Source organism: Ptychodera flava, chromosome 12, assembly GCF_041260155.1.
Source record: "Ptychodera flava strain L36383 chromosome 12, AS_Pfla_20210202, whole genome shotgun sequence".
Lineage (NCBI taxonomy): Eukaryota > Metazoa > Hemichordata > Enteropneusta > Ptychoderidae > Ptychodera > Ptychodera flava.
The window spans coordinates 33,947,853-33,975,380 of record NC_091939.1 but is presented as its reverse complement, the minus strand read 5'-3'; the positions used below and the strand labels follow the sequence as shown (position 1 = coordinate 33,975,380).

Genomic DNA, 27,528 nt, shown 5'->3' with positions numbered 1-27,528 from the left:
ATTCAAAATTGGTTCAAATTTTGGTGGACATGAAGTTAATTCCATGCAAGAGATTTCAAATTTACAGTAGCTGTTTTTACAGTCTGAAAACAGAAGAGGTGTGTTCAGGGGAGGAGCTATTTGAAAAAAGAGAGACATGAAAATGATGTGGACAGATGAACTTAGATGTAGATTAGTTTATTTATGAATATTGCCACCACTGACATTTATCTGTCTTTGTGAAGTAGCCGACTGTACCGATAAAGATAATACTTGCAATCAGTGCAAGCCATGTAGAGGAATTTTCAGTGCCAGTACAGGCACCTGTCAGTGTCAAGCAAAGCTTTGTCAGTTGTAAATTAAAACTAGTCAGGGGTCACAGAGACCAACCCACTACCTCACCAGTTCATATGTATATACGCTGGTAGGGATTCTGTTCAGCAGCAAACAATGTGAATTGTTTTTAAATGAAGTCTGTTTTCGCAGATCACAGCTTTTGTGGATTTATTACTTTATTAAGACAGGGTACATCTCCAGGTGGGTACTTTTAAAGAATGTGAAATTCCATATGCCAGGAAAAAAATATTTTCCTTAGATTTTTTGGCATAGCTGCAGAGGTGGCAAGTGAAATTGTTTTTAAATATTTTATGAACCAGCAAAATCTCCCACTAGTTATATTGTTACTGATGACTTTGAATCTAAATTTTACAAGCTGTCCACAATAATAGAGGCATTATATATACAAGCAGTTTTGACAGAACAAATTCTTAGTGATTCTACATGGTCCCAGAAGAAAAACAAAAACCTGTAAAAATATGCACCACAAAAAATGCCCTACAAGTTGCAATAGGAAAGTATATATTTTCAGCTTTTTCAAAATAATTTCCAAATTAGCTAAATTAAAAGGGCCTTGGGGTCTTTCTTTTCTTCTTCGCTAGCCCAAGTATTGTACAGAAACATTTTGAAGGTGAAAGTAATATTAATAATTGCAGCTGTTCACATCTTCTTACCATTTAGTGTAATAACTGACTTTTTCCATCAAATTGTTCAGTAGCCAATTTGAAAAAACCCTAAATGATATATTCTTGAGGCAGATTTGCTTTAAAGCACTGATGCAGCAACTAGTTTTGCCTTTTTTATTTTATAAAACATTGATACTTTGACGTTTCCCCCAAGGCACAGGGTTAGCAAAGGATGAACCTCCATATTCAGATGTGAATGTTAAACAGAAGGAACAGAGAGATTTTAAACAGATGCTATGGCTTTGCTTTCAAGGTTATATTTTGAATGAATTTAGATATTCACCACCAAGTTCAAGAGTAGGTCTCTTACTTGCTGTCACGCCATTATGCGACAAGAGAGCATTTCTCAGTATCCAGCTGGTCTACATGTATGTCACCATCCAACGTGGAAGCCCTGTGCTTTAAAAATAACAGTAAGCTAAGTGGTCTGAACAGTAGCTGATGATAAGCTGGATGTCAGCTGGCGATGTTCTCAGTCTGTCTGATCAGGTTACCCCCGGGCACATTTCTCTGAACTCTTGTAACCTTGCTGAGTATGTCTATGTCACTGTCCTTATTTGGGCACCTCAAAATTTCTTTACACAGATTCACAAACAGAACACAAGCATAACACACAAAACATTTCAATAAAACTAAAAGGAAGATAATTAGGATGTAGTTGTACGCTAAGCAATCATGTATGAATATTCATAGTTATCAAGTGATGTGATTTGAATATTTATGTTCTGTTTTGCATATTCATTGAGCAAGACTAAGTCTTTTGTATTATAATTTCTTACCACAGGCAAAATCAGAACAACGTTGACAGAAACAGAAACAGAAAGGACACCCCTGCAACAGAAATTAGATGAGTTTGGAGAGCAGCTGTCAAAGGTATTCATGGCTAGACAAATGTTTAAAATTTAAGTCAATGGTGGATTTGGCAAAACTGAAGCAGAATGAATCCACACTTAGCAATTTCACATATAAATTTAACCCTTAGGGATTCAGTCACCCTATAGGACTATGGGAGGGCCTCTTAAAAAACTAATTGCTTTCTTAACCCTTTCACCACCATGGTTTGGCCCAAACCCATTGTTATCAATGGTGAATGTAGATCTGTTTACAAAGAGTGGGGGTGAACAGGTTTAGGCAGATTTGGCCAAGCGTTCTGAAAGATTTTGTTCATTTAAAGATTTCTATCAGGATCGTATCATGACAGCCGAATGTTTAAAATCAACATGTGTTTAAACGTTGCCATATTTGGATTAATTGAGTTCTTTAACCTAGAGGGGTTGTGGAGTTATAGTTTTAAAAGATGCCATATCAAGTATTCATAAAGTCTACCAAATCACGCCATTATCTAATACTGGATGGCATACATATTCACATACATTTAAATAGCTACTTGTTCAGGAATCTTGTATTTTGCTTTTCACCTGTTACAACTGAACTCTTTTGAAGTTTATAGTGATTTTTTTCACTGACCATCTTTACGAAGATAATAGGCAGATATTGAAATTGTTATGGCAACATCTCTCCAGAATTGTAGTCATTCTTGTAAAAATCTATGACCAGTTGTTTCAAGTCCAGTGTGTTTCTATCAAATATTCCAATTTCCCCAGGATATCAAATGGTCCATGCTAAATTTAGTTGACAAAAAAAGATACATTGTTAAAACGTTTACCTTTTTGAAAAACTATACATTAGTTATCCTCTGCAAATAAAAATTTCAACACCAGTGCATAATTGTCCTATTTACAAAGAAATTAAAGTAATATTACAGGGCTGTCAATGCTTTTCAGAATAGAAGGGTACAAGTGAAAGAACAGGAGGGTACAGCCTTGTGCGGAGCGAAGCGGAGCAAGGCGTGCGCGCAAGCGCACGCGGGGGGAGGCCAGGAGGGGGGTGTCCCCCCTCCTGAAGCTGAAGCTTTTCTAATTATTCATCTTCAATTGGTGGCCTGTGGTGGCACTTTTGAGGGCAATTTACTGTCAAGTTTATTGTAACTGAAGTATCAAAAGTAACATGATATTGAATCTTGTGAAATAAATTATGAAAGACAAACAGAAGTATTACAGAGTTTATATGTTTATTGATACACCAGGTTATTATTGTTTGCATACAAATTCTGTTGAATTATAACCTGCTTAATAAAGATCATAATCTGAACCATAATCAGAATCACTGGAGTACTCATCTAAGCCCAAGGCTTGTATGGCAGTACCAGCTGACAATACCTCAATATTGTGCGATTCTCAGGCTGATGAAACAATAGCTTCAGAAACTACATCTGCAAAAACTATTTCCTCAGATGTAGCTTTAGAAACTACACCTGCAGAAACTATTTCTTAAGAAACAACATCTGCAGAAAGCAATTCAATAATTGTAATACGTTCCCATTCAAAAACAGCTAATCGTATTAGAATTTAAAAAAATCTTGTCCCCACTGCAAAAATGTCATAACGTCACGACAAAAAATTCCAATCTACGTCTGGTTGATACTGCTGTAATTTTATTTTGTCTGTTTCAAGACTTCTCCTCAGAGTTACCCGCTATGAATTTCCAGTGTGAAAATTTACAAATGTAATGGGGTAAATACGAGACCATTACCTGAGACAATTTGAGTAGACGCTACGTCATACAAACAATTACAATACTCAAGTTTACATCCGCTGATGACATTGCGTGGCTTCGTTGTCCGTCGGCCTCTCAATCGACAAGATTGAGAATATGTTGATTTATTTACGTAGTAAATCCTTGCGCGTGAAAGTTAACGATCAAATCTTTTCTCCTGATGATTATCTATTCTGATATCCCTCACAGTAGTCCGAGTTTTGTCGAAACCCACGCCGGCCAAGTGGGTATAGGCTCACTACATGCACGATATATCCATATTCAAAAACATGGTTTACCGCCATACGTACGTGCAAGATACCGCGAAAGTATACAGTCAAGCAGAGCTAAATTTTGCGATTGCCCTAAACATTAAAAAATGTTGGTCTTGGTAAATGAGTTTGAAGGATGGAATACCGATATTTGCTTTTGAGGAAAGATTTCGGATGTCGGAAAATATTTATCAAACTTCAACACTCGGGCCTTCGAAACAACCACAGTACAAAGCATGTACTACCGTAAGAATACATTTCATAGAACGGCGGCTTGGTGCAAACAAATTCAGTGGTAGTCAAAACTCACTAAAAATTATGTCAATCCCCACAAAGTTTTTTTTTTGCGCTGAGTAAACGATTCTTACTCATTGTAAAGTGTTCACGATCTGCAAACGGGAAAACAACCAGTCGCTAAATACACGTAATGCTATGGCACTTTGCTCACACGCGGCGTGAAATCTACATTGCATGCTATACCATGGATGGATTGAACCCCCGATCACTGAAATTCTTCAGGAAAATAAAATCATTTACAAATATGAACGTTACTTTTATAGCCAGAGCTAGTGTAAGCCTCTTGGGGTCTTTTTTGGACCCATAAATTCAACGTGGCTGTCGTTCTTTTCGTAGCCATATCGATGTGTACGTCCGAAAACCAATCAGAACACGCAAAGCTTTTTGACAGTACCCATTGAAACCAATCAGAAATCGGCTACCAACGAGCCTTAGGGGCTGCGCCTCTGTAGCACAGCGCAGCCAACGGTAGAATTGGGACAGGAAAGAATTCATAACGTGTGTACTGCAGGCCTTGAACAGGGAAAACAGCCGGCGGCAAGACCCGTGTCAGACGGCGATTTGCCGCCGGTGACCGGCTATAATTGACAGCCCTGATATTAATGTTTTATTAAATTAGTATTATATAGCCTGCTTTATGCAAATTACATACAGGAATGAACAAAGGTCACAAAATTGATGGGTATATGGGAGAATTTAGACGCCTGATTGGTATTTATGTAGCCCCATCAACCAGCGGTATTGCCCTGTTTTGTTTCCAAAGTAATAGCCCTGGCATACTTTGCAAAAGGAAATGAAAAATAAGTGCCGCTCAATTTACCCTAAGGATGTTATCGACAAAATGAGAACGGTTATATGTCAGAATGATTGTGTGGTCTTTAATGTCATTTTAAACTGTGTTTAATGTAAAATTCACCAGTACAAAAAGTGCAGATGGCCTGTTCTGTGAGGTGTATTTAATGGAGTGGAATTAAATCCGTGGGTGAAATTTGTTCAGGTATACTATCACATTTCCAGGGTTAGATTACAAAAGTACAGTCAAGGGCCATTTTCATGCTCTAGAAATCTCAGATGCAAACAACTTCCAGTGTTTACACATGCCTGCCATATATAACATCAACCTCTATCACTTCACCAATACTATTTTTCCTATTGCTTTTTGTGATGAATGTAGACTGAACAGTTGTAGTTTAAATTTGTTTAACACTGTACATATTTGTACATATTTCCTAATGCATCTCTACTTTCATATTTCCAGGTAATTTCAATAATTTGCGTGGCAGTATGGGCTATCAATATTGGACATTTTTCGGACCCCTCACACGGAGGCTCTTGGATCAAGGGTGCTATCTATTATTTCAAGATTGCTGTAGCTTTAGCTGTAGCTGCCATCCCTGAAGGCCTCCCAGCTGTCATTACAACATGCCTTGCATTAGGTATGTGTATGTTTTACCCCTCTGTTTAACAGTAGAAGGCTTCACTCATTATATAACAAATAACAAATTCCATATGAAGGAGATGCATATTGCTGTTGGAACAGAATATGCAATATTATTGACTGCAGCTTGGCAGTGTCTTCATAAAAATAGAAATAATGGCAGAATTAAAGTCAGAAATTTCATCTCTGTTGATCCTACTGTATCTTTTGTTGCACTCTGTAACTACTGTTCATTGTACCAGCTATAGCTATTTTATACTGCCATTTTGTCTTCATCACATTCCACACTCTGCAGTGTTTTCTGTGGTTTCCAGAATCTACTGACTTGTTTAGCCTGAGAAATGATTATGTTCTGTACAAACAAGAGTAATTGATAGACTTATGCATCATTTCTAGCTAAACCACACAACTGTCATAGAAAAAAGTTTCATTTATGTCGTCCTCATCATAACTCTCCCTTTTCTTCATCATAACTCTCCTGAATAATTAGTGTGGATCAAACATCTTAATGTGACTAAGTCTTTGAAATATCATGTATTTCAACAAATTTCAAAGTTTTTGGAATATTTTCAAAAGTAAAATTAACACTGACAATGCTTTCATTGCAGGCACACGCCGTATGGCAAAGAAGAATGCCATAGTTCGTAGCTTACCATCTGTAGAAACACTAGGATGCACCTCAGTCATCTGTTCAGATAAAACTGGTACACTTACCACAAACCAGATGTCAGTCAGTAGGGTAAGTCTAGAGTGCTGTATATTAACCTTTCTAAGAACCTCAGTTCAGTTCCACTCCTGTCTCAGGCTGAAACAATAAAACTTGTCAATTGAGAACATCCATGGTAATAGCTAGTGTCCTAAATATACTGTTTCCATTTGCCATATAGATCGGTAAATTTCCATTCCGCTTGTGATTTTCAGCTTGGAAAAATGTCCTTCACATAGAGATGTCCTGAAAGGAGAGGTTTTTGTACAGGACTGGTTGCTCTGTACTACTGTGTTGACAGTGCTAAGTACAGAGAAATGAAAGTGTCTTGATGAGATTACCTGCTGCATTTCATGAAGTAAAACTTCTTCATGAAGAGGAAATACTTGGGCTTAGTTTCTGTCAGGTCAAACAACACCTGTTTTAGTAAAATGTTATGAATGTGCTTTGAGAATGCAAAATACTAAAGGGCTGAATGTCTATGGTAAATATACAAGTGAATTTTTTACAAGTTGTTTTGACAAGTTCTGGTCACTTGCAGAATTTGATGAATGTGTCCATTTTGCCCACAGATGTTTGTCATTGAGCATGCCAGAGGGGACAAAGTTGATCTTTTAGAGTTCAACATCAGCGGAACGACATATGAACCCAAGGGAGATGTGTGAGTAGAAAATCAATCACTGAAATTACTCATGCCATCTTTGTATGAACAGTTCTTTATCCATACTGAATTCTCATATTTATTTCACAGTGAATTATTATTCCACATTGAATTTACTCTGCCATATTGTCTTTAGTTGGGCCAGGGTTTGGCTAATTAGTTCATAAGTGCTGTGTTAAGGATATTAATATCCTAAATCCAAGCTTGAATGCATAATCAAAATTGTGAAAAAACTATATTTAGAGTGCTTCAGGAATTGTCCAGTTGTTTATTAGATGAATTTATTTGTTTGTTAATGTGTATTTTTGTTTCCAGTTTGCAGTATTGACATCAATTCTTATAAATTATATTTGCATTTGAAGTATCACAAAATTTTATGGAATTGAATATCTGTTTTATGACATCAGAGTTGTATAACAACACTTGAAAAGACTGTTTCTCTTCCTCTAGTCTCTTGCACCGTGTGTTGTGTGTACAGATTGTATGATGATAATGTACAATTTTACCATGTGTATTTTTTTTTGGTGACTTTTTAATTTTCAGAACATTGAATGGATCTAAAATACACACCCCGAATTATGAATCCCTGATTGAACTTGCACAGATTTGTTCACTCTGTAATGATTCAAGTGTGGATTTCAATGATGTAAGTCTTTCCATATTGTTCCCCTAGAGTTAAAGAAAGAGGCCCTTACCAATGCCAAAGTCCAACATACTTACGTTAGACAACATCCTTTGTGTCTGTGTACCAGCTGACATGCCTGTCCTAACCGTACATTTGATACCATAATAGTGAAAAATGATATTTCAATGAGACAGTATTTCTATTCCTTTGCCATTCATTTTCTGGTCATGTGACAGCTGTCCTCATTTAGATGTGAGTAATGTATGAACAGACAGATATCAACAGCCAATAAATGTCCAGATTTAATTTTACTGATGTTTATCTTTGAACTTCTGTCAAAAAAGTACACAAATCAAATACCAGATTCTTCATCAGCCTGTGGACAGTACTGAGGCAGAGTACTTTTAGCTACTTACGACAACAATAATTCAGATGAATTACCATAAGGTCACAATTGAAACCGCATAAGTAGAAAAATAATATCATATGTGTGCTGTGATATATCTGATATTTCATATGCATAAACAGGCAAAGAATGTGTATGAGAAAGTTGGTGAAGCTACAGAGACAGCCCTCACTGTACTGGTGGAGAAGCTCAATGTTTTCGGTGTGGACCTCAGTGGCATGGACAAACACCAGTTGGCCAGTGCCTGCAACCAGATGTTCAGTAAACGATGGACAAAGCAGTTCACCCTGGAGTTCAGCAGGGACCGTAAATCCATGAGTGTGTTCTGTGTACCATCACAGGGAGGGACACCCAAGATGTTTGTCAAGGCAAGAATTTGTCATTGGATATGTTCAGAGATACGTCAGGATGGTATTCTTGCCATCTTACCGTCCTTTGTTTTGCGGATATCATGTTTGCGCATCTGAAATGTATTTCATAGTTGATACTGAAGTGAAACAAAAAGCTAATGTCATCAAACACCCACATGATAGACAAACAGTATTTCACGTAAAGATGGTGAAATTGATAAAAGTAATGTTTATGTTATCATGAACTATATTATGTTTAAGTTGATGTGGCACAAAGTATCTGATACCATGTTATAAATCATAACTTGGCATTTTTTTTACCCTGTAGTTCAAGGGGGCAGTGATTTATGAAACAGAACAAAATGGTACCATCAAAAAAAATCACATACCTTTAACATATATTGTAAGTAGTGTGTGGCCCTCCTTTGAAGACTGACACCAGTCAAGAACCACAGACATGTCAGCACTGTCAATGATTCTAATTTAGCTTTACTGTAAAAGTTAACTCCATATTGTGTCTGTGTCAAACCTTGTAGGGAGCTCCTGAAGGCATACTTGAGAGGTGCACTCACATCCGTGTTGGTAATGACAAAGTTCCCCTCACCTCGGCTATCAAACAACAACTGAAGACAACCATTGAAGGCTATGGCACAGGTAATGCCTATGGACATTGTGTCACACCAAACATCCCACAAACACAACACCCCCCCCCCCCCCCAAAAAAAAAAAACAAAAACAAAAAAACAAAAAAAAACTGTTCTTTGATTCCATTGATTACTAAAGCATAGTTAGGCCTGGTTACCAATTGCATAGGTTATGAAAAGTTAGAGGAGTGTGTGTAAATGAAGGTCACTAACCTCAATAGTGGTAATATATAGTCTTTTGAATTATTTTGGCTTTACCTCTATGCAGAGTAATGCATTCATTGCATCATGGCAATGAATGCATCTCCCCTGTGTGCAAGATGTAGTTTACTGATTTGCGAAATCTTTTACAAAAATTAGCCATAAATGGGGAAGTTTATTTAGTTAAAATGTACCTTTCTGTGACAAGTTTTGAAATCAAATATGACTTTTGTATTTCCATATAAATTATTGGTGAAAGATGGTCAAATTTTGAACTGTTAGTAGAATACCTACGTGTCTGACCATGGTGATATGCCATAGCCTCTTAAATCAGAATAGTTTATATCCAACGCTTACAGCAAATTATAAATTTAATCTCTGTAATATAATCCATACAAACAAGACCAGATTCTGTTATGGTTGCTTACTGAAGAGGGGCTTGAGAGAATATAATGAAAGTTTACATTTTGCAAATGAAGAATTGTTTTTCTACCGATAGGACGAGATACGTTGCGTTGTATCGGACTTGCGACAGTGGATAACCCAGTGAAGAGAGAAGATATGGACCTTGAGAATGCTGCCAATTTCATTCACTATGAGGTGAGATGTCACGACAATGATGACATCATCAACATTGATCATGATCAGCCATTCGTTTTTTGAAAGTAGCTCTTTTTTTACAAACGAGGCGTTACTTTTCCATATTTTCTCTCTTGTATTTTGTACAAACTTTACATAGTGTAAAAGGAGCTGTTTCACATCCTGTATCACAATCTGTCACCTTGAGAGTTGGATCAACCAAATGAGCATTGCATTCATCTTTCTTGCATTGACTATTGTCTAAAAATTCTACATTTCTGAGCATAAGTTGATTTGATTTGCGTCTTACCAAAGTGATATTCAAATTTAGGAATCAAGAAAGGAGTACATGTTAGAGACAAACAAAAAAAATGTTGATACGAGTTATGCTCCATTGTTTCGCTCAGTCACTGTAGAAGTGGCCCTTTGCAGACTGCCACCAGTGCTTGCAGTGTGTGAATGGCCATAACATGATTTTTGAAGTCAACTGTAGAGGGAGCTGTAGCTTAAATATTTTCTGTATATCATAACTATGTTTTCCCTTTGTAATATCATGAAACAAATTGAGGAAATTTCAAAATACTGTAACTGTTTTACTGCCAGATTTTTGGACACTTTTATTGTCCTCAATGATACACTTCAACCTTTACTCAGAAAGACAAGAGTGTAAGCAAACTCTACCAAAAGATAGTGTGACAGGTTAAGCTGAAATCTTCCTAAAATCATTTCACCATGATTTTGCCATTGATGGAGAGCATTTTCCATGGATCTGCAACTTATACACACATTTTATGTTTCATTTTCTTCTAATACACAGAGCAATATGACGTTTGTTGGATGTGTTGGCATGTTAGACCCTCCCCGCAAAGAAGTGATGGCCTCCATCAAGGCTTGTCGTCATGCTGGTATCCGTGTCATAGTCATTACTGGTGACAACAAGGCAACTGCAGAGGCCATCTGCCGCAGGATTGGGGTCTTCACTGAATACGAATCTACTGAAGGTGAGATACCAAATGGCCTAGTTGATTTAAACCTTTCCACCCCAATTCCTTGTAAACAGGTCCGCATTCACCATCGATAACAACTGGATTAGGCCAAACCATGGTTATGAAAGGCTTAGTGAACTAAAGATGTGACTTGTAATTTCAGTAACTATTAAGAGGAGTCTGATGCAATACTGTGTTGGGAAATACCTTTTGTGTGGCCCATTACAAGGACAAGGAGCAACAGAAAACATTGGGAATTCTTTCCTGCTACCAGTATAACAGCAGTGTCATGTTGTCGAACAAGAGGGGTTATAGATGAACAACTACGTTGGTAGAAATTTGGTTGTCTCATGCCTTGAACTGCTTGATTGCTCAACCCAGTTTCCAGTAGAAACTTTCTCAACCCATAGATGAGTTCACCCGCAGAAATTTCATTCTGGAGGGTCTCTGTGGATCTCAGTGTTCTTCCCATTGTTTTGCCTCTGTTAAAAATATTTCCATTTCTTACAGGGCTGTCCTACTCTGGACGAGAGTTTGACGCACTGTCCCCAGTTGAACAGAGAAATGCCGCGATGAGAGCTCGCCTCTTCTCTCGCGTGGAGCCTGCTCACAAGAGTAAGATTGTGGAATATCTCCAAGGAGAAGGAGAGATCTCAGCTATGGTGAGTGAAGGCCATCTCTTATTAACAAATATCAATAATTAAACACTGTGACAATTGCTATGTTGATAATCAGTCTTATTGCAATTTATGGAGTTAAAAATTAGATGATATTTTAGTATTAGGAAGAGGGTATTTTGGTCATCTTGTAAAAGCAATTTTTTTGTGTAGTAATCATGTAGAGTTACAAGAGAATACATAGAAACAGCAGTGATTGTTTTCTTCTAACACATTCTTTGTTTGTTGATTCCGTCTGATGTTTGTATAGACTGGTGATGGTGTGAATGATGCGCCTGCTCTGAAGAAAGCAGAGATTGGTATTGCCATGGGATCTGGAACTGCTGTAGCTAAGACAGCTTCTGATATCCTTTATAGTTTATATGTACACTTTATGATACTCTGTGTGTGTGTGTGTGGGAGTGTGTGTGTGTGTGTGTGATACTGTGTGTGTGTGTGTGTGGCAGAGAGAGAGAGATGGCCTCTAGATCTAGAACTGTAAATAAGACCACTTCTAAAATCTAATATCTGGAATATATACATTTCATAATACCATCTTTGTTTTCTGTGTCTGTGTTTGTCTGTGTATGTGTGTGTCTGTATGTGCTCAGAGTAACGGAACAAGAAATAGTGTAGTTACCCCTGCAATGACTTTGAATTCACAATATGCAAATCAAGTTTTAGAAATAGTACACAACCGATTAAAACTTTAGAAATCCAGAACAGCCAAGCACTATTACATAGAGAGAATGTTGCCCTTGTTAGTTTATTTGGAAAAAAGTCCTTTACTCTTTAGCACAAATGGTATTGGCTGACGATAACTTCTCTACCATTGTGGCTGCTGTAGAAGAGGGACGTGCCATATACAACAACATGAAGCAGTTCATCCGATACCTCATTTCATCAAACATTGGAGAAGTGGTCAGGTGAGATAACAGACATTACAGTGATATTTCAAAGTAGATGTCAATGTCTTGAAACCATTGTTTGATGTCTTCCTTTTATGTTCCCATAAATGTTTTAATCAGAGAGACAACAACTCTCAAAGTGTTCCTCAGTTTTACAGAAGGTGCAATAGATTAATTGTTAAACTCTGTGTTTACTGAAATTTTCATCGTGTCCATACAACTCAGAAGTTGGCAGCGATAAGAATGAACTCTACCCAACAGAGGTGCACAATAGCGTTGATCGCGATTTCGGGTTGTTACTAAATATAGCTACACGCGCGCGACTTTCGGACAAATAAGCTGAAATTCGGACAAGTTTTGTCGTTGTATGCGCGGCTGCTGTTGCAGCTTGTAGTCTCAGTCATCAATTCATACGAATATGTGTGTCGCTAAATAGCCTTTCTAACACTCGCAGGTTTTATTTTCGTCGTTTATGCTGAAAATGCGGACAAATGTTTATTTATGCATATTAATGAGAGAGAACAGTGACGTCATTTGCGATCAGCGCAATTAATTATATGGAGTATGGTGATGTGTTTCCAGGTGGAAGATCAAACCTATCACAGCATACTGCATGTGAAGTCACATCACACATGTGAAAACACAAGCCAGTATAGATCAAACGTCTTACAATCAAAGACATTCAGAGTTTTATACATTCGCTCTATTCTCAAATGCTGGGCTCTACCAGAGGAAATTTGGAGTTGTGCTAAATTTTATGTCAAGCTAGTTAAAAGAAAATGCTCGACATAGAGACTGATCTGTTTTGTGTGTCCACAGCATCTTTTTAACAGCTGCATTAGGTCTGCCAGAAGCTCTCATTCCAGTCCAGCTCTTGTGGGTCAACTTGGTAACTGATGGTCTTCCGGCAACAGCCCTCGGATTCAATCCTCCAGATTTGGACATCATGGAAAAGCTACCCCGTGGTCCCAGGGAACCGCTCATCAGTGGATGGTTGTTTTTCAGATACATGGCCATTGGAAGTAAGTGATCAAATACTAGAAATCTTTTGGTTCATGGTTACAGGCAGCATGTGTATGTCACTTAAATTGATTTGATATGTTTCCACTGGGTTTGCAACCAGGAATTATCCTTGATGCTTGTGTTGTCTTCACAGAAACTTCACATAGATTGCATCTAATACAGCTCTTACTCTATAATACCTTATGCTAACAATACTATGTTCCTTTCCTTTATTATCCACTTGTTTTCAACTTCCTTCTGTAGTGAGCAGGTAAACCATTAGTCAACTGTGAAATATTGAAGTTGAGAATTTTCAATAGGATGATGATACAGTCACTTGTTCTATGGCAAGATCTTGAGGTTTTTTGTAGACCATGAGATTGTACCAACATATTTTGTTTTAATCTACAGTCTATGTGGGTGCTGCAACTGTTGGTGCTTCAGTTTGGTGGTTCATGGCCTATGAAGGTGGACCCAAACTCTCATACTGGCAGCTGGTAAGTCAGTCAGGGATTTTTATTATTCCAACCCAGCCATCATGGCAAGATGGTTGGGCCCTATTGATTTCAGAATTGAATCAGGACTCTGAGATGTAGAATAGGATTGAAAGGGTGATATTTCAGTAGTTACCCTATTTGATACTATTGGTGGACTGTCATACCTAAGATGTACCATTTTGTCAGCAAGGTAAACCATAGTAGTGGATATTACATCTCTAATGAATCATATCGGTATTCCTAACATCTGTATAAAACACTGACGTCAAAACGTGTCAAAACAGTGCAGCATTTCATGTATCAACTCAATAATCTAAGTATGAAATTATACCCAGACTGACAAAGCTGATATGTTTTCACCATCGTATTGTGTTGGTACATCATTCTTTCATTTTCTATTGCTCTGAAATGCCTAATTCCATATATTATACAAATGAGTGAATTCAAGTGTGGACCAAAATTCATCTCTCTGCAAGGTGTATGTACTCAAAGAAAATGTAGCAAGTCTTTCATAGTGAAGCAATCCCACACATTTCAGGTAGCTTGTCACAATAAGTTGGCAAAAAACAAACTCCCCAGAATAATGTTCTATTCTGATAAGTCTGATATGGCTTGGCTTGAACACAGAGTTCTTTAGCCTTGCTCTCCATAAAAAAATATATTACTTTAAAAATTAAAGAAAAGGAACTAACATTACAACAGCTATCTCTCATAATGTAACTTAAATTTTGCTGTTTATAAAGAATAGTGAAGGTCTTGTTGACAGTTGCATGACATATGGTCGTGTGGTGTTTTATTTTCTGTTTCCTTCAGTCACATCATCTGCAGTGTCCTCTGGAACCGGATAACTTCAAGGGCTTGGACTGTGAAATCTTTGAAGATCCCCATCACATGACAATGGCGCTGTCTGTACTGGTCACCATTGAAATGCTCAATGCCCTGAACAGGTACGCATGCAACTCCTTTGTTTTTCCATTTCAAACTGTAGTATGCAAGGTTTTATGTATATTATTTTGCTTTAGAAGACTATGTGAGGAACTTCATGATGGTACCCCATTTAAGACTATTGTTTCTATGTTGTCAAAGGACAGAGTTAATGCCCCGTGACTTTATTCTTGACGTCTTTGTTGTATTTTGGAGGTTATCATGTAGGTAAGAACTTTTACACCTACCGATAGAGAGGCCAAAAAGGATCCATCTTCAAAGCATCTTCTGGACAGAAAATAGAAAGAAAGTAATGACACGATATCCAATATCTATCATAAATGTTTACTACCGTAATAACTTAATCGCTGCTTTCATAAAATCCTAACATCAGAATATGTAAATTCACAAATTTAGTGGCTCTTTTTGTAAATAGTAAAAAATCTGGTATTTTTTCTTTCCCTAGTTTGAGTGAGAACCAGTCATTAATTGCTATGCCACCATGGTCCAACATCTGGTTGCTGATGGCAATTGCCCTCTCCATGTCACTACACTTTGTCATCCTGTATGTTGACTTCATGTCGGTGAGTACTCTGGGTTTATTCTATCTTGCATACCTAAACTTGCCAATCTTCTACTATTTTAAGTACTGTGGATTTATCCACGCAGCAACCATTGAAACAGACTAATTGTATCTGACAAGGTAGTTCTGGGACAAGGCCCCCCCCCACCGGACATCTGCACAAATTTTTATTCTGCCTTATTACTAACTGTCATGGCCACCAAAGTGTGCACTGCTTGAAAGTGACGGACAAATTTAATCATCCCAGGAGCAGTGTTGCGGTTTCATTGTCTGTGACATTATTCACAGTAGCTTCTTCCTCCTAAAAAATGCCTTGTGCATAGTTGAGTGAGTTCCATTGTGGACCCCAGTTTCCATTGCAGTGTGATGTCAAAAATGCTGAGCTTTTATAGCGACAGTCACATTTCTCTACCGTACTCGTCCGAGTATAAGCCCCTGCTCGTGTATAAGCCCCCCTACTGATTTCAAAGGATTTTTGAAAATGCATTACATCCGTGTATAAGCCCCTACCCTAGTGTAACTCAAATACAGAAAGGTTAGGAGAGTATATTTGGTCATTAACTTGGTAAAATTACTTTTAGATGATAAAGAAACTATTAAAAGATGTTAAAACAACGGGAAACTGGATTTCCCTTGACAGCGTCGTAAGGAAAATGACACGTTTTTCCAGTACTTTCTTGAATCTTTGACCCTGCTCACCCCCGTTGCCTAAATGGAATAGTCTCACTCACGTCCGCCATTGTTTATTTTCATTCACGACCACGATATTTTCATCCTCTAAACATGCAGTTTCATTTGTTTGAAGCAATTATCCTTTCATTTGTGAAGACTTTTTCCTAGTGACTATTACAATTTTCACTGCTATGTTGTTGTTTTCACAAGATGTAGACAGTTTGATACTGGAATATTGAGTTGCCTTTCCGTGTAGGCAATGCATGCCAGTTCACATTACTGTTGATCAGCAGCATACATGACGTCTTTGTTTCAAGTTTGGGGATTTTCTCGATGCTGAAATTTCACCAAATTGTCACTTCTGTATTCAGAGATTTTGTAATCACTTTCTTTGGATGTGTAAGTCGATGTTGAAAGCGATAGAAAGATCGAGTGGTGTTGAAAAAATCGTGCATAAACTTAGCATAAATTAAGCGTCCATGGCGGATAACATGGGGTTGCTCGAGTATGAGCCCCTCCCCTAGTTCTACAGCCGTTAAGTGTTGCCGAACACCCGGACGAGTACGGTAATTTTGGCAAGTCCTCTTTTAGGTAGTTCAGGCCTCAAAAATTTAAGACTTAAACTTTTGCTCAAACATTCCTCAAGCAAACATTCAACCCTTCTCTTTCAAAATCAAGAATAAAAATGGGGGTGGGGGGGGGGGGGGGGGGGGTTGGTCACTGTGCAAAATATAGTGCTAGAGAAACAAATTACCCAATATTTACGGATAGTTGAAATTCAATATGGTCACTATGCTTGTTGGGACAATAACATTCATGATTTTCACAAAATTAAGGTTGTGAAAACTTTATTGACTTCATAAGCTTCAAAATGATCCCCAACAAGTGGTTGGCCAAAAAGTGGATAAAATCCATGCCAATATTCGGACTCATCTTGTACCTGAATAATATGCCTGTAAAAGACACTTGTAGTCCGTACCAATCAACATACATGAAATAAAATAAACTTGAAGAATGTATCTGTTGAAATTTGCAATGTTTTACTTATATGACAGAAAAAGCATTGCCTGTTGACAAACTGGTAAAACAATTTTCAAAATGTAAGATGAAATATAGGTAGGTGCTAATTTGTGCTGATAACCATGATAAGATTCCCCGTCTCAGACTCAGACTCAGATGCGGTATTTTGATCAATTCAGCCTTGAAAATGTTTGTTCCATTCCAATGCAGTAGATCTTACATGTATTTTTCTATTTCTATCATAAAAAGTTGGTGTTCCAGATCACGCCACTCAACCTTGCAGAATGGATGGCTGTCATCAAGATATCCTTACCGGTCATTCTACTGGATGAGACGCTCAAGTTTGTCGCTCGTCGTATTGCAGATGGTAAACATCCTTTAGCCGATTTTTATTGGATAATAGCCATCATGATTCCAAGCGTAGCTGTATTGATTTACTTTCCATACTAGTGTCTTTTTATTTTCTCTGTGGCCTTTTATAATTTAACTGTGGTAGTCATATCTTTTGCCAGTAGCAGTGTCAAAGTAGTGACCTTCACTGCCTGAGAAAAAAAAATTACTGATTTTTCATCATCTGTTTTCTGTTCAATAACTTCAAGAAAAGTAATCTTGAATCTAACACTAACTCAAAACTTGCTCATTGTCAAAATAATTTATGATCTGTCTATTGGCCGAACCAACCCAATGAATTAAAATGGCATCCTCTATTAGTTAGTCTCTATGCAGTTTTAAACTCTCTTTATATAAAAAAAAATACAAATATAAAAATATTTCTTTATTTTGGAAAAAAAACGCCAGATTTGTCAATTCAAATGAACTGGACCAGAGAAATGAATTAATTTAAATTAGTGTGATAGGTCTGAGATACCACATTGAAAAAGAAAGTAAATTTCAAAATTAATTGTTTGTGGTGAGTTTTGCAACAACATTGCGCTTACAAAAAACCCAAAACTTTGATCAAGGGGTTCCAAAGGAACTTTTGAAAAAAACTTTTGATGATAAAAAGATTCAGTCTGCAAAACCTGACATTTGGTAGCAAGTGTCATACTAGTGCAATTTTATGGACTGTTTTTAACTTTTCAAGGGCATGGCTGACAGGTCACCATGTACGTTTCATTTCATTTTGGGGGAAGTTGGCCAACACAAAATGTATCTTTTATTATTGTTATATTTGGAACTTTGTAAAGTTGTACTGACCCATGAGGTTATATTTCTTCTAGTTGATAAATATTATTGAAAAAAAAACCTGTAAAGAAGTTTAGGAGATCTTTTCTGAGCTTTTGTAAAGTAATGACTCCAGAGATGAAAGCCCAATGTAAACATGGCAACTTAACATATTGCCAACACTTTCCACTGCAAGCGGCATGTATTGTGTTGTATGTTCCACTGAGATCACGGCAATTTATTTTTTTATTTTCATATCACTCAGATCATAGAAAAACAGTTCACTGCATTTATTTTTCATTGTTGTTTTCACTTTGTGTTGTATGTTTGTAATCCACAATGAAAAAATTGATTCCCGGATAAAACAAAATTTTAAAAAGGCTAAAAATTGTGAGGGTGCATGGGTTGGGAGCTCTTTACAGTGCCTTTTCCCTTGTCAACTTTGATAAGACATATCACAACATCACCTTCTAAAAATTTCTTCACAGAAACTAATTTTTTTGGTAAAATTCACACCTTTTTCTTATTTTACCCCTCCTCCATTTTTAATTATCAAACAAGGCAATATGTTGGTTGTGCATGCCGGATTGATCAAATCTTTTATAAATATTAAAATGTAAAATACTATCAACTAAGCAATCACAAAAGAATAAGAAACAGATCTTTATTACAATCTCTTCTAATTGTCTTATAGATGTGTGTAGATAGTAGTGATGTTGTAATTTCTTTATGTTCCCATCATGCACCTGAGGGTTTGATACGGGCATGCTCATTGGAATAATACATAGTCTGAGCATGTGCAACCTGACAGCTGCATGCTGGGAATTTGTGACTTCTGTAGTTTGTAGAACCTACTGGTAGCTTTCAATTTACAATGTGACAACAAAAGACACTCACTGTTTCTTTTTACAACCCCTGTATTTCCAAACTTTGAAGAAAGTGTAAATAAAAATTCGGGATGGGAACTGCTCATCCGTTGCTTTCTCACCTAACCATATGCTCTCTGTGTTGGCTGTGTTTATGCTTATTCAATCACATGCATCCATGGCTTTGTCTCTGATATCAGAAGTCATTTTCAAAGCATGTCAACATTAACAGATTTATGAACATTTTTGCAGACCACTCACCGTCATGGGATGTGGTTTTCCCTTTGACCCTTGACCCCCCCATGACCCAGTCGTACACCCTACCCTGTGTCACATCGCAAGCGACTCTTCCCCTCATGGACTCCAGGGTCTGTGGGTTCCTGTTTTGTTGCCAGTGTGTGCTTTCAGCTTGAGATGTATGATCTTTTTATACTTTGTTTGGCAGTAGTTGTTGACAAAATTGCCAAGTACAAACAGTATAACTCTGGTTATTCATAATTGTAGGTAGATAAAAAACTTTTTGATGTGTGTCAAACTAACAGCATGTATGATAATCCTGGGTAATTTTTCTCATAACAATAACAACTAGAAGTAACCCTGTGCTCATGGGAGCGGGATATTAAATGTTCTTACCCATCATTGTCTATTGTTGTCACAATGTTTAGCCAATCCAGATCTCTGACAACGACCAATAAAAGCATCAGTACGCTCTCAGCATTCTTGAGACTTCACTGACAGACAAGATGATGACTGATGTCGTTGCCCATTGGTGTTGTCAAATCTGTTAGCACATGTCACCATTGTGTGGTACACTTCCAAGGCAGTTTGGTACTTAATGTCAAAGCATGCTGTTTATTTTTGTTGTCATTCGATTCATACCAGCCTGATCCTGTGCTACAGTTTAGTTCCGCCATGTTTATCAGCTCGGCCAATCCTGTTTGATGCTACAGAGCTGAAACCGCATAGAAGGATCATTTAACAACTGCTGTACCTCAAGACAGTGAATTCAGTGTCTCTTTACAAATAACTGAATAACACACTGGGGGTTAAAAGTGACTGAAACAATGTATATTGCAAAATGAATTGTATAACAAAACTGTAGCACAGGGGGTAACAGACCTAAACATCATTCAAGCACTTCTGCACATTTTGCTCACCAAGGTCATAGGTCATGCTGCATTTGCATATGAAAGTTTCAGCCATGGTCAACGGGAGATACATACACAAATGCAGTATTCTTTGCAAAACGACATCTTCAAATTCTAATTTTCCCGGAATGCCCAAAGTCTGAGTTAATGCCCAATAAATTGGCTAAATCCATGTGCAGTCTATTCCCTTACTGAAGTGAAAAAGGTTTGTAAGAAAGCATATAAAATTTAACAGTACCGTGATTAGGTTGGCCAGTTTAAACGATCAGACATGATCTCAGCAGTCTCATCAGCATAAAATATGACAAAGACAAGCTTTGATTGCAAGAACAGAATGACCTGTATTTCATTGTTGTAAGAATCGTGTCAAATATACCAAGGTTTGTATATTGTGAAATATTTTTCTTTAATTTTTCATAACTCTTTCACAGCTTACCAGTTCTGTCTAATATACTTTGCACTTGTGGTTTCTTAATTTCATCTTTAATTTCTCAGATACTTTCTTCTTTGTGTTCTTTCAAATCTCAGATGGACTTTTTTCTTTCCATTCTTCTCTTATCTAATCTCGTCTGTGTATTTTACATATTTTTGAGTTCTTTGCATCACTCTGTGTGCTGTCACACTTCTTTTGTTTTATACTTCTTTGTAACATGGCTGTTTCTCTGTAAGTAAAAAACCTCTCTTCACTTCTATCAACTTTCTTCCATTAATTTTCATTTATTTTTCAAATAAAGAAACACACTGACTTCCTTCTAAGACTCAGACCTTGAGCTGCTAGAAAATGCAAAATTTAAAAATTAACTGTGGAAAGACATCCCTACCCCCAGTCATTTATGATTGCCCATTATGGCTTATAAATGATACTTACATTGTGATAATTTTTGCATATTTCCATATCAAAAACATAAGACACCGTTCAAAATTTTAACAACTATTACTTTACAGCTGCAGCTCACGGTACTGACTCCCAACACGCGTTCTTTTTCTTCATGAATTATAATTTCCTAGGGATTTTTGGTGTTATTTTTCACTTTTGGTGTAACCCTTTCTCATTTTTTTATTTTTTTTGAACTCCATTGGTTTTGTGTTGTAACTCAGAATTGTATGGTTTTTTTTCTCTCTTTCTTTTTTTTTCTTGTGCTTTCCTTGTGTGTTATATCATCAGTGCCAAGTCCAATCTCGGATAAGAAGTATAAATAAGACTGGTCTGTTAGGCTGAAGAGATGTGATTTGGATTCAACAATAGATGATGTGTGTCAATACGAATGGACCATGGATGGAGAACAGTAAATTGTGGTGTAGGAACGAGTACTGTAGTTCATGAAAACAACAAATACAGGAACTAAGTGTAAATAATGTTTTAAAAAAATGGAGACAGAATGACACATCTTTTAAAGATTTCTTTACTACAATGCAAACTTTCAGCAATAAAGAAAAATTCTACTTACCTGTTTGGATTGTGGTTCCAAATTTCAGCAGCTCTTTTACACAGCTGGTCTTCGGACTAAATGCATGATGGGAAAGAAATCCTTGAAAGTCTGTGACCTCTAACCTTGAAACCAACAATACAATACTGAGAGTAGCAATAGTAGATTATTGAATTATCATTTGTTTGGTTTCTCTAATTTTATTTTCAAGAAAGGAAAGAAGAGGTTTTGTCCTATTTATTATGTGTTGTACCATTTTGAGATGCATTTTACAGGTTATTTTGTTTTCTTTGTTTTTGTTATTTTGTTTTGTTATGTTTTTCATTGTTCCATCTCACAGCTACTTAGTGCCATAATGTTACTTAATGTAGTAATTGACTCCCTTGAATGTGATGTTTGCTAATGGTAATCTTAGAAACAAAATGTTTGGGCCAGTGAGAAGGTCAAAGACAAGATGAAATGCTTTGCGGAATTGCACTACGTAACCAGTGTCTGTAGTCACTTCACATCATATTTCAGCACCCATGATTTGATTTCCAACAATAATTCCTTGGCAGATTATAATCAGTTCATTCCTGGTGTAAGTAAACAATTATGAAGGGGAAAATCATGCATAAAATCTCAAATTGCAATGCGAAATACTACCTTTTCAAAGGCACTAGTCATGTGTAGAGGCGGCCAGTTTAATGCACCAAATCCTATTCTGTTGACTTCTTTTTTTCTCGAGCTGAAATATTCTTGTGTACGTTTAGGGCTTTTGCCTTATGGAGGCAGCCATTTTTTCTCTCTAGTGTGCAGATCATGGATTTTCACTCGTACTGAAATAATCTACTCCAAGTATAAGAGTATGGCAATCAGCTCATGTCAATCGGGGACATAAATGATTTCCACCACAGACTGTTCTGGAACAATGTCTGTGTCCCTTCATGTAGCCAGACTATCAAAACCCAAGTCTGCAGAGCCAACAGCAAAATCACAGCTCACAAAAACTCATAAACTCATCAGTGAAGAGAGACACCACAAAGTATGCCCTGATAGTGTCCAAGCCCAAATACCATAGGCTGGCAGTTTCATGATGTTTTGGACGGATTCATTACCAAAGTCTGAGTCTGAAAATAACATCAAAGGATTCACAAAGACACAGAATTGACAGGAATCTGAATCTGAAAATAGCAGTCAATCAAGCAAACTTTTGACTTAGATTTTTACTTTTCCACTGCCCCCAACATTAGAGTTGCGTCCATAGAAAGGCTTTAACTTAGGAGAAAAAAAGAGGAAACCCCCTCCCCAACTTGAAATGGTGCCATGGAACAATCCAGTTTACTTTTGTTTCCACTCATACACCACTACAACACACAAAAGTGGATGGCAGGGTAATCCTATAACACAGCTGTGTTCTTTTGTATCATAAACTGTACAGCAAACAAGAAAGATATCACCTTGTGTAAATGACATAGTCCATTCCTTTTACATTCATGCCTGGTAATTTTACCTGAAAATAGTAAGTTAGAGATAAAATCGCAAAAAAATTTTAAAAATAGGAAAATTGAATTGATTTTGCTGGGATTGTTTTAGGTGTAAATGATGACTTTTCCATCAGTATTATTATTATACATATGTGTTGTATAGTGTCTCTATTGAAACCGAATTTTTGTAGGAATTTTTAAATGATTACAAATTTGCTTATGCGGATAGTCTTTCACCAAAGTTGTGTCAGGTATGGTAGGTGTAGGTACCATAGGTGTTTTTTTAAATGTAGTTTTCTTCCCTTCTGTAGACGCCAAAGAAAAAAATTCGGGTTACCTATCGTTGGTTTTGTAAATTCCAGAGTCAGTGCGAGACACATTTGACCAGTAGATCACTCGAGCTTGCTTTTACTTCCTCGATATGTAAGATCGTATGGAAGTGAACTTGACCCAAGTTCAGCAACAGAGAAAACTTGCGGCTCAAAAACCCAAACCTTTCATGAGTTTCTACAACAAAAAAGGCATCCTTGAATTTTTTTTACATTTCCCTCAATCATAGCAAATCTTGTTCAACCAGAGTTGTACAGGAGCTAAGCTTTATACATGATCTTGGAGAAAGTGCTGTCTTGAATTCAATTTTCACAATGTACAATTTCAAGTTATTTCACACTTTTTTACAATCTTAAATTAACTGGAAAAATCACTCTTCGATGTTATTTTTTCTAAATATTTTAAATTATTTGTATTTTGATGATGCCTGTAGTTTTATGGAGTAGCTGGCGTGTGTAAATTATTAATGAAGTAGGGTTGTTTGACAATTTGTTATTTTAGTGTAGTGCAAGGGCAGGTTAAAAATTTGTTTTCTTCCCAAAACCTAGATTGTAATCATCGACCTGGTTGAAATATTAAAAATTTCTAGAAATTTTTGCACAATTTTTGTGCAATCGAGTTTGCTGGAATGCTGTTTATTTTTATATTGTAGGCCAGTAGGGAAAAAAAACAATCGTTACCTCAGTGTGTACCAACTTATGACCTGATCTCATTGGTTGTCTTGTAGAGCTACAGGTACAACTGACCAATAACAGACCAGCTTCTAAGCAGGTACACGAGTGTTCTAGCAAAGTCTTCGAATTTTCAAATCCATATTTGACTTTCAACTCAATATAAAGAACAAGTTTCACTCTCAATGTTTCCATTTATAAAAAGTTTAAACTATGACTGACTCCAGTAATGCCCCACTCTCTGCAATAAATGTTTTGGAACAAAAGTTAATTATGTAGGCTGCCACAGAAAACCTGCCACTTGAACCTGAGTTCTTGAATGTTAGCATATACCGGCAATCACTATGCAATATTCCATAAGCCTTATATGTTGTTTCGACTACAACACTCCACCATATCTTTTATTGGTTGGTACCACAACTTGCTTTCCAACACGAGTTTTGTTCGATTTGCGTGTTTGATATGATCTTTGTCTGTAATTGATGCATCAGAACGTGTTGATTTTTTTTTCTCTGTTGTAGAATAAAATTTCTCCTTTGTACATGTTTCGAGTATGAGTGTATCTATAGTTTGTGTTTGAAGCCATGGTCGAACGACTTGGACACAGGGCATATTAATATGCAAATATTCTCATTAATATTCATTAGTCGCTGTCATACTTAAGGCACGCTGCCTGGCACCACAACCGTCCTTCCATATTAAACTGCAATACTACCTTACGGGTCTGCAGTGCTACAGTGCTACTGTAGAAGGTTTCCATTTTGAAGTCGGACCTATGAACAGGTAAATTGAGATAAAAAAGGTTAAAAGTGCAGTTTTCTGGTTTCTCATTACACCCGGGCCTCTCAACATAAGGTTGAGACCATCTACACCTCCCCTCGCCAAGAAGAACGTGATTATGGTGTTTTTGTGTGTAAGGGTTATATTCGTACGAAAATGAAAATTAAGTACGAACCATAACTTTTCCTAGATCCTAAATCTTAGTATTCTTAACAATCTCAAGAAATATTTTTCGAGTAACGATCCCAAAGTATCGTGAAAAAGTTGTGTTGGTGTACACCAAAAGTGTACAGCCCAGCGGGGAACGCTGGGATGGCTGAGAATCAATGCCCGCTTCATTAACCGTTTTCCTGCCAAGTTCATATTTCACCATCCGGTCAAGAGGGTTAAACTAGTGAAGCACAATATGCCCCTTTCGGTGCATTTTAACAAAAAATTGAACAATTGAAGGCCCCCGAAATCACAGATAATGTAAACGCTCGGGTTAAATTTCTGGATTTCATTGACAGGTTCAGAATAAAACTAGTGTTCCATTTCAAAAACTAAGATCATGAAAAGAAAAGCACCGCCTATTCGCAGGAAAAATGGGAAACGTCCAGCTGTCCTCTCCCCTACTATGGAGATGAGCAGTTATTTAAATTTTCTTTCTGCCGATGGGTGCGCTGTCTACTTGTATGTTAGCAGTGAGAGATCGAAGGAGGTGCTGGGTACCAAACAAGACCAGCAGTACGATCAAACAAAACAAAACAAAAAATGTTTGTAATGTTGTACGAGACGATAAAACACAAATATCTTCTTACTTCAGATAAAAAGGATGGCAAAAGAAGGTTGAATTATTTTCCGTTGGTTGCCGATGAAAATTTCCGAGCTTCAATGAATCTCCTGCGCGTTTTGAATCAAAGAAATTCCTACGAGGCCCGTGACTCATCAGTTTTCGTGGAAGAAGGTGTCCAGCCAGCCGTTATTTGTGATATCTGTATCAATCAGTATCTGTTTTAAACTATGCCAGAAAGTTTAAGCCTTAAATCTTACTCACAGAGAGTACACAGATGTTATTTTTAGTACAAAAATGTATGCAAACGATGATAGCGTCCGTCGGTCTGGTGTACGGTATAGCAAAGTTGACACCTACACAGGCGACCCTGAGCTTTGTGCAGGTCATGGTTTCCACTTGCTGCGGTTCCGTAGCCCTACCACTCCCTGGCTGGCTGTTGTGGGAGTGGTAGGGCTACGGAACTGCAGCAAGGTTCCCACTTGATTTGAGGAAATTATTGGTAATTCTTGCGCTTGGCTTTATGGTCAAACGTGGGAAAGTCCTTGAATATATTAAACCGTGCAGTTAAAATTTGAAGACATGATGAAAGTCAAATCGAATAGAGGCGACTTTCGGCCGACAAGACAGCAGCGTAAATGACATGCGACACATTTATTGTGGAAAATCCATGCCAAATCCAAATACAACCCGCCGGACTAGCATGCAACTGACTGCCTGGATGGCACGAAGTCTCCTTTTCTAAAGCAAATATAGAGCATAAAATTAAATCAAATTAAAATCACAGCAATTGGACAGCAAACCTTAAGAGCTAGAGACTGTTTAATGACACCTTCTTAAAAATGAGAAAGAGGCAAAAGTAAGAAATTCTTCATTTTGCGTCCAATCAAAATTCAATGAAAGAAGAAAAAATTAACAGACAAAATAAATTTTCCGTTGTTTGGCAGTTTTCTCATACAATCTCCACACACCTGAAGCTATCTGCTTCGAGAGAATGCCGTTTTACTTCACCACATGGTTTAAAATGGTTCTTAATCATGGCTAATGTTAGGACGCTTTTGACGTAATGTATTGGCATGTTCGGCGACGCCAACGATGGAAAAAAATGCGAAAAATGTTTATTTTACCAAGGAAAAACCCCGATACCTCTGCGCGCGTTGATGCGACCAAAAGAAACAATTTACAAAAAAATTGGCCTCATAATATATCTCAGAATATTTCAGAACAAAATGAACTGACCACGTCAGCTTAATGGGTAAAGAGAGAGAAACAGACAATGTTACTTCAAACCTGTGAGCGGTATTTAGCTTGACAATAAAATTTATCACCAGGAAATGGTTTTGGACTTTTAAATTTTTTGTATTTTTTTTACAATATTCAAATAAAAATTCATGAGAACTGAAGATACCGTACAATCCCTCCGGTCACTATCAGATCACCTGACGGAACAGACAGTATTCTAAGGGGGTTAAAACAACTCTTGCTTTAAAAACACATTTTCGAGGAGTGCTTTGGAGCTAGCACACAACACAAAATGACCATATAATTTGGTATATATAAAAAATGTGTTTCCCGGTAGTACCTTTGGAAATAAATGCCATCTACAAAGCCTAGAATTTATTCCTTCTTTTTTTATTTCTCTTTTGACCGAAAGAAAATGTAAGGAGCAGTACGATTTTGAACCTATGCTAATCGTTGTGCATGGCCATAACCCATATATTTTAAGGAAAAAAGTTCACGGTCATTTTACTGCAAATAATTTAAGCTCTTTACGACCTACAACTGGTAATGCATAATTAATTTGTCTATTTATAGCAGCAACATCACCGAACACACCTTCCTTGGAAGGATTCCTCCTGCCATGCGCTGGTATTAACAGGT

At 37.2% G+C, this 27,528-nt stretch overlaps 1 protein-coding gene across 2 annotated transcripts in view; it reads left to right on the top strand.

Moving 5' to 3' along the window:
* The window catches only part of LOC139145705 (calcium-transporting ATPase sarcoplasmic/endoplasmic reticulum type-like), a 77,446-nt gene extending 52,810 nt beyond the window's left edge, over positions 1-24,636 (top strand). The window contains exons 9-26 of one of the 2 annotated variants that reach the window (XM_070717017.1): positions 1,786-1,874; positions 5,424-5,601; positions 6,212-6,342; positions 6,882-6,970; positions 7,514-7,616; positions 8,124-8,369; positions 8,888-9,005; positions 9,696-9,796; positions 10,593-10,776; positions 11,272-11,423; positions 11,689-11,782; positions 12,217-12,343; positions 13,145-13,347; positions 13,739-13,824; positions 14,638-14,771; positions 15,215-15,332; positions 17,273-17,390; positions 21,367-24,636. In XM_070717017.1, the coding sequence (XP_070573118.1) occupies positions 1,786-1,874; positions 5,424-5,601; positions 6,212-6,342; positions 6,882-6,970; positions 7,514-7,616; positions 8,124-8,369; positions 8,888-9,005; positions 9,696-9,796; positions 10,593-10,776; positions 11,272-11,423; positions 11,689-11,782; positions 12,217-12,343; positions 13,145-13,347; positions 13,739-13,824; positions 14,638-14,771; positions 15,215-15,332; positions 17,273-17,390; positions 21,367-21,401 (2,306 nt within the window). In that variant the 3' untranslated portion in view covers positions 21,402-24,636. Of the gene's footprint in view, positions 1-1,785; positions 1,875-5,423; positions 5,602-6,211; positions 6,343-6,881; positions 6,971-7,513; positions 7,617-8,123; positions 8,370-8,887; positions 9,006-9,695; positions 9,797-10,592; positions 10,777-11,271; positions 11,424-11,688; positions 11,783-12,216; positions 12,344-13,144; positions 13,348-13,738; positions 13,825-14,637; positions 14,772-15,214; positions 15,333-17,272; positions 19,180-21,366 lie in introns of those variants that run through there. The other variant, XM_070717016.1, reaches the window with a different exon arrangement.
* Positions 24,637-27,528: the final 2,892 nt, after the last annotated feature.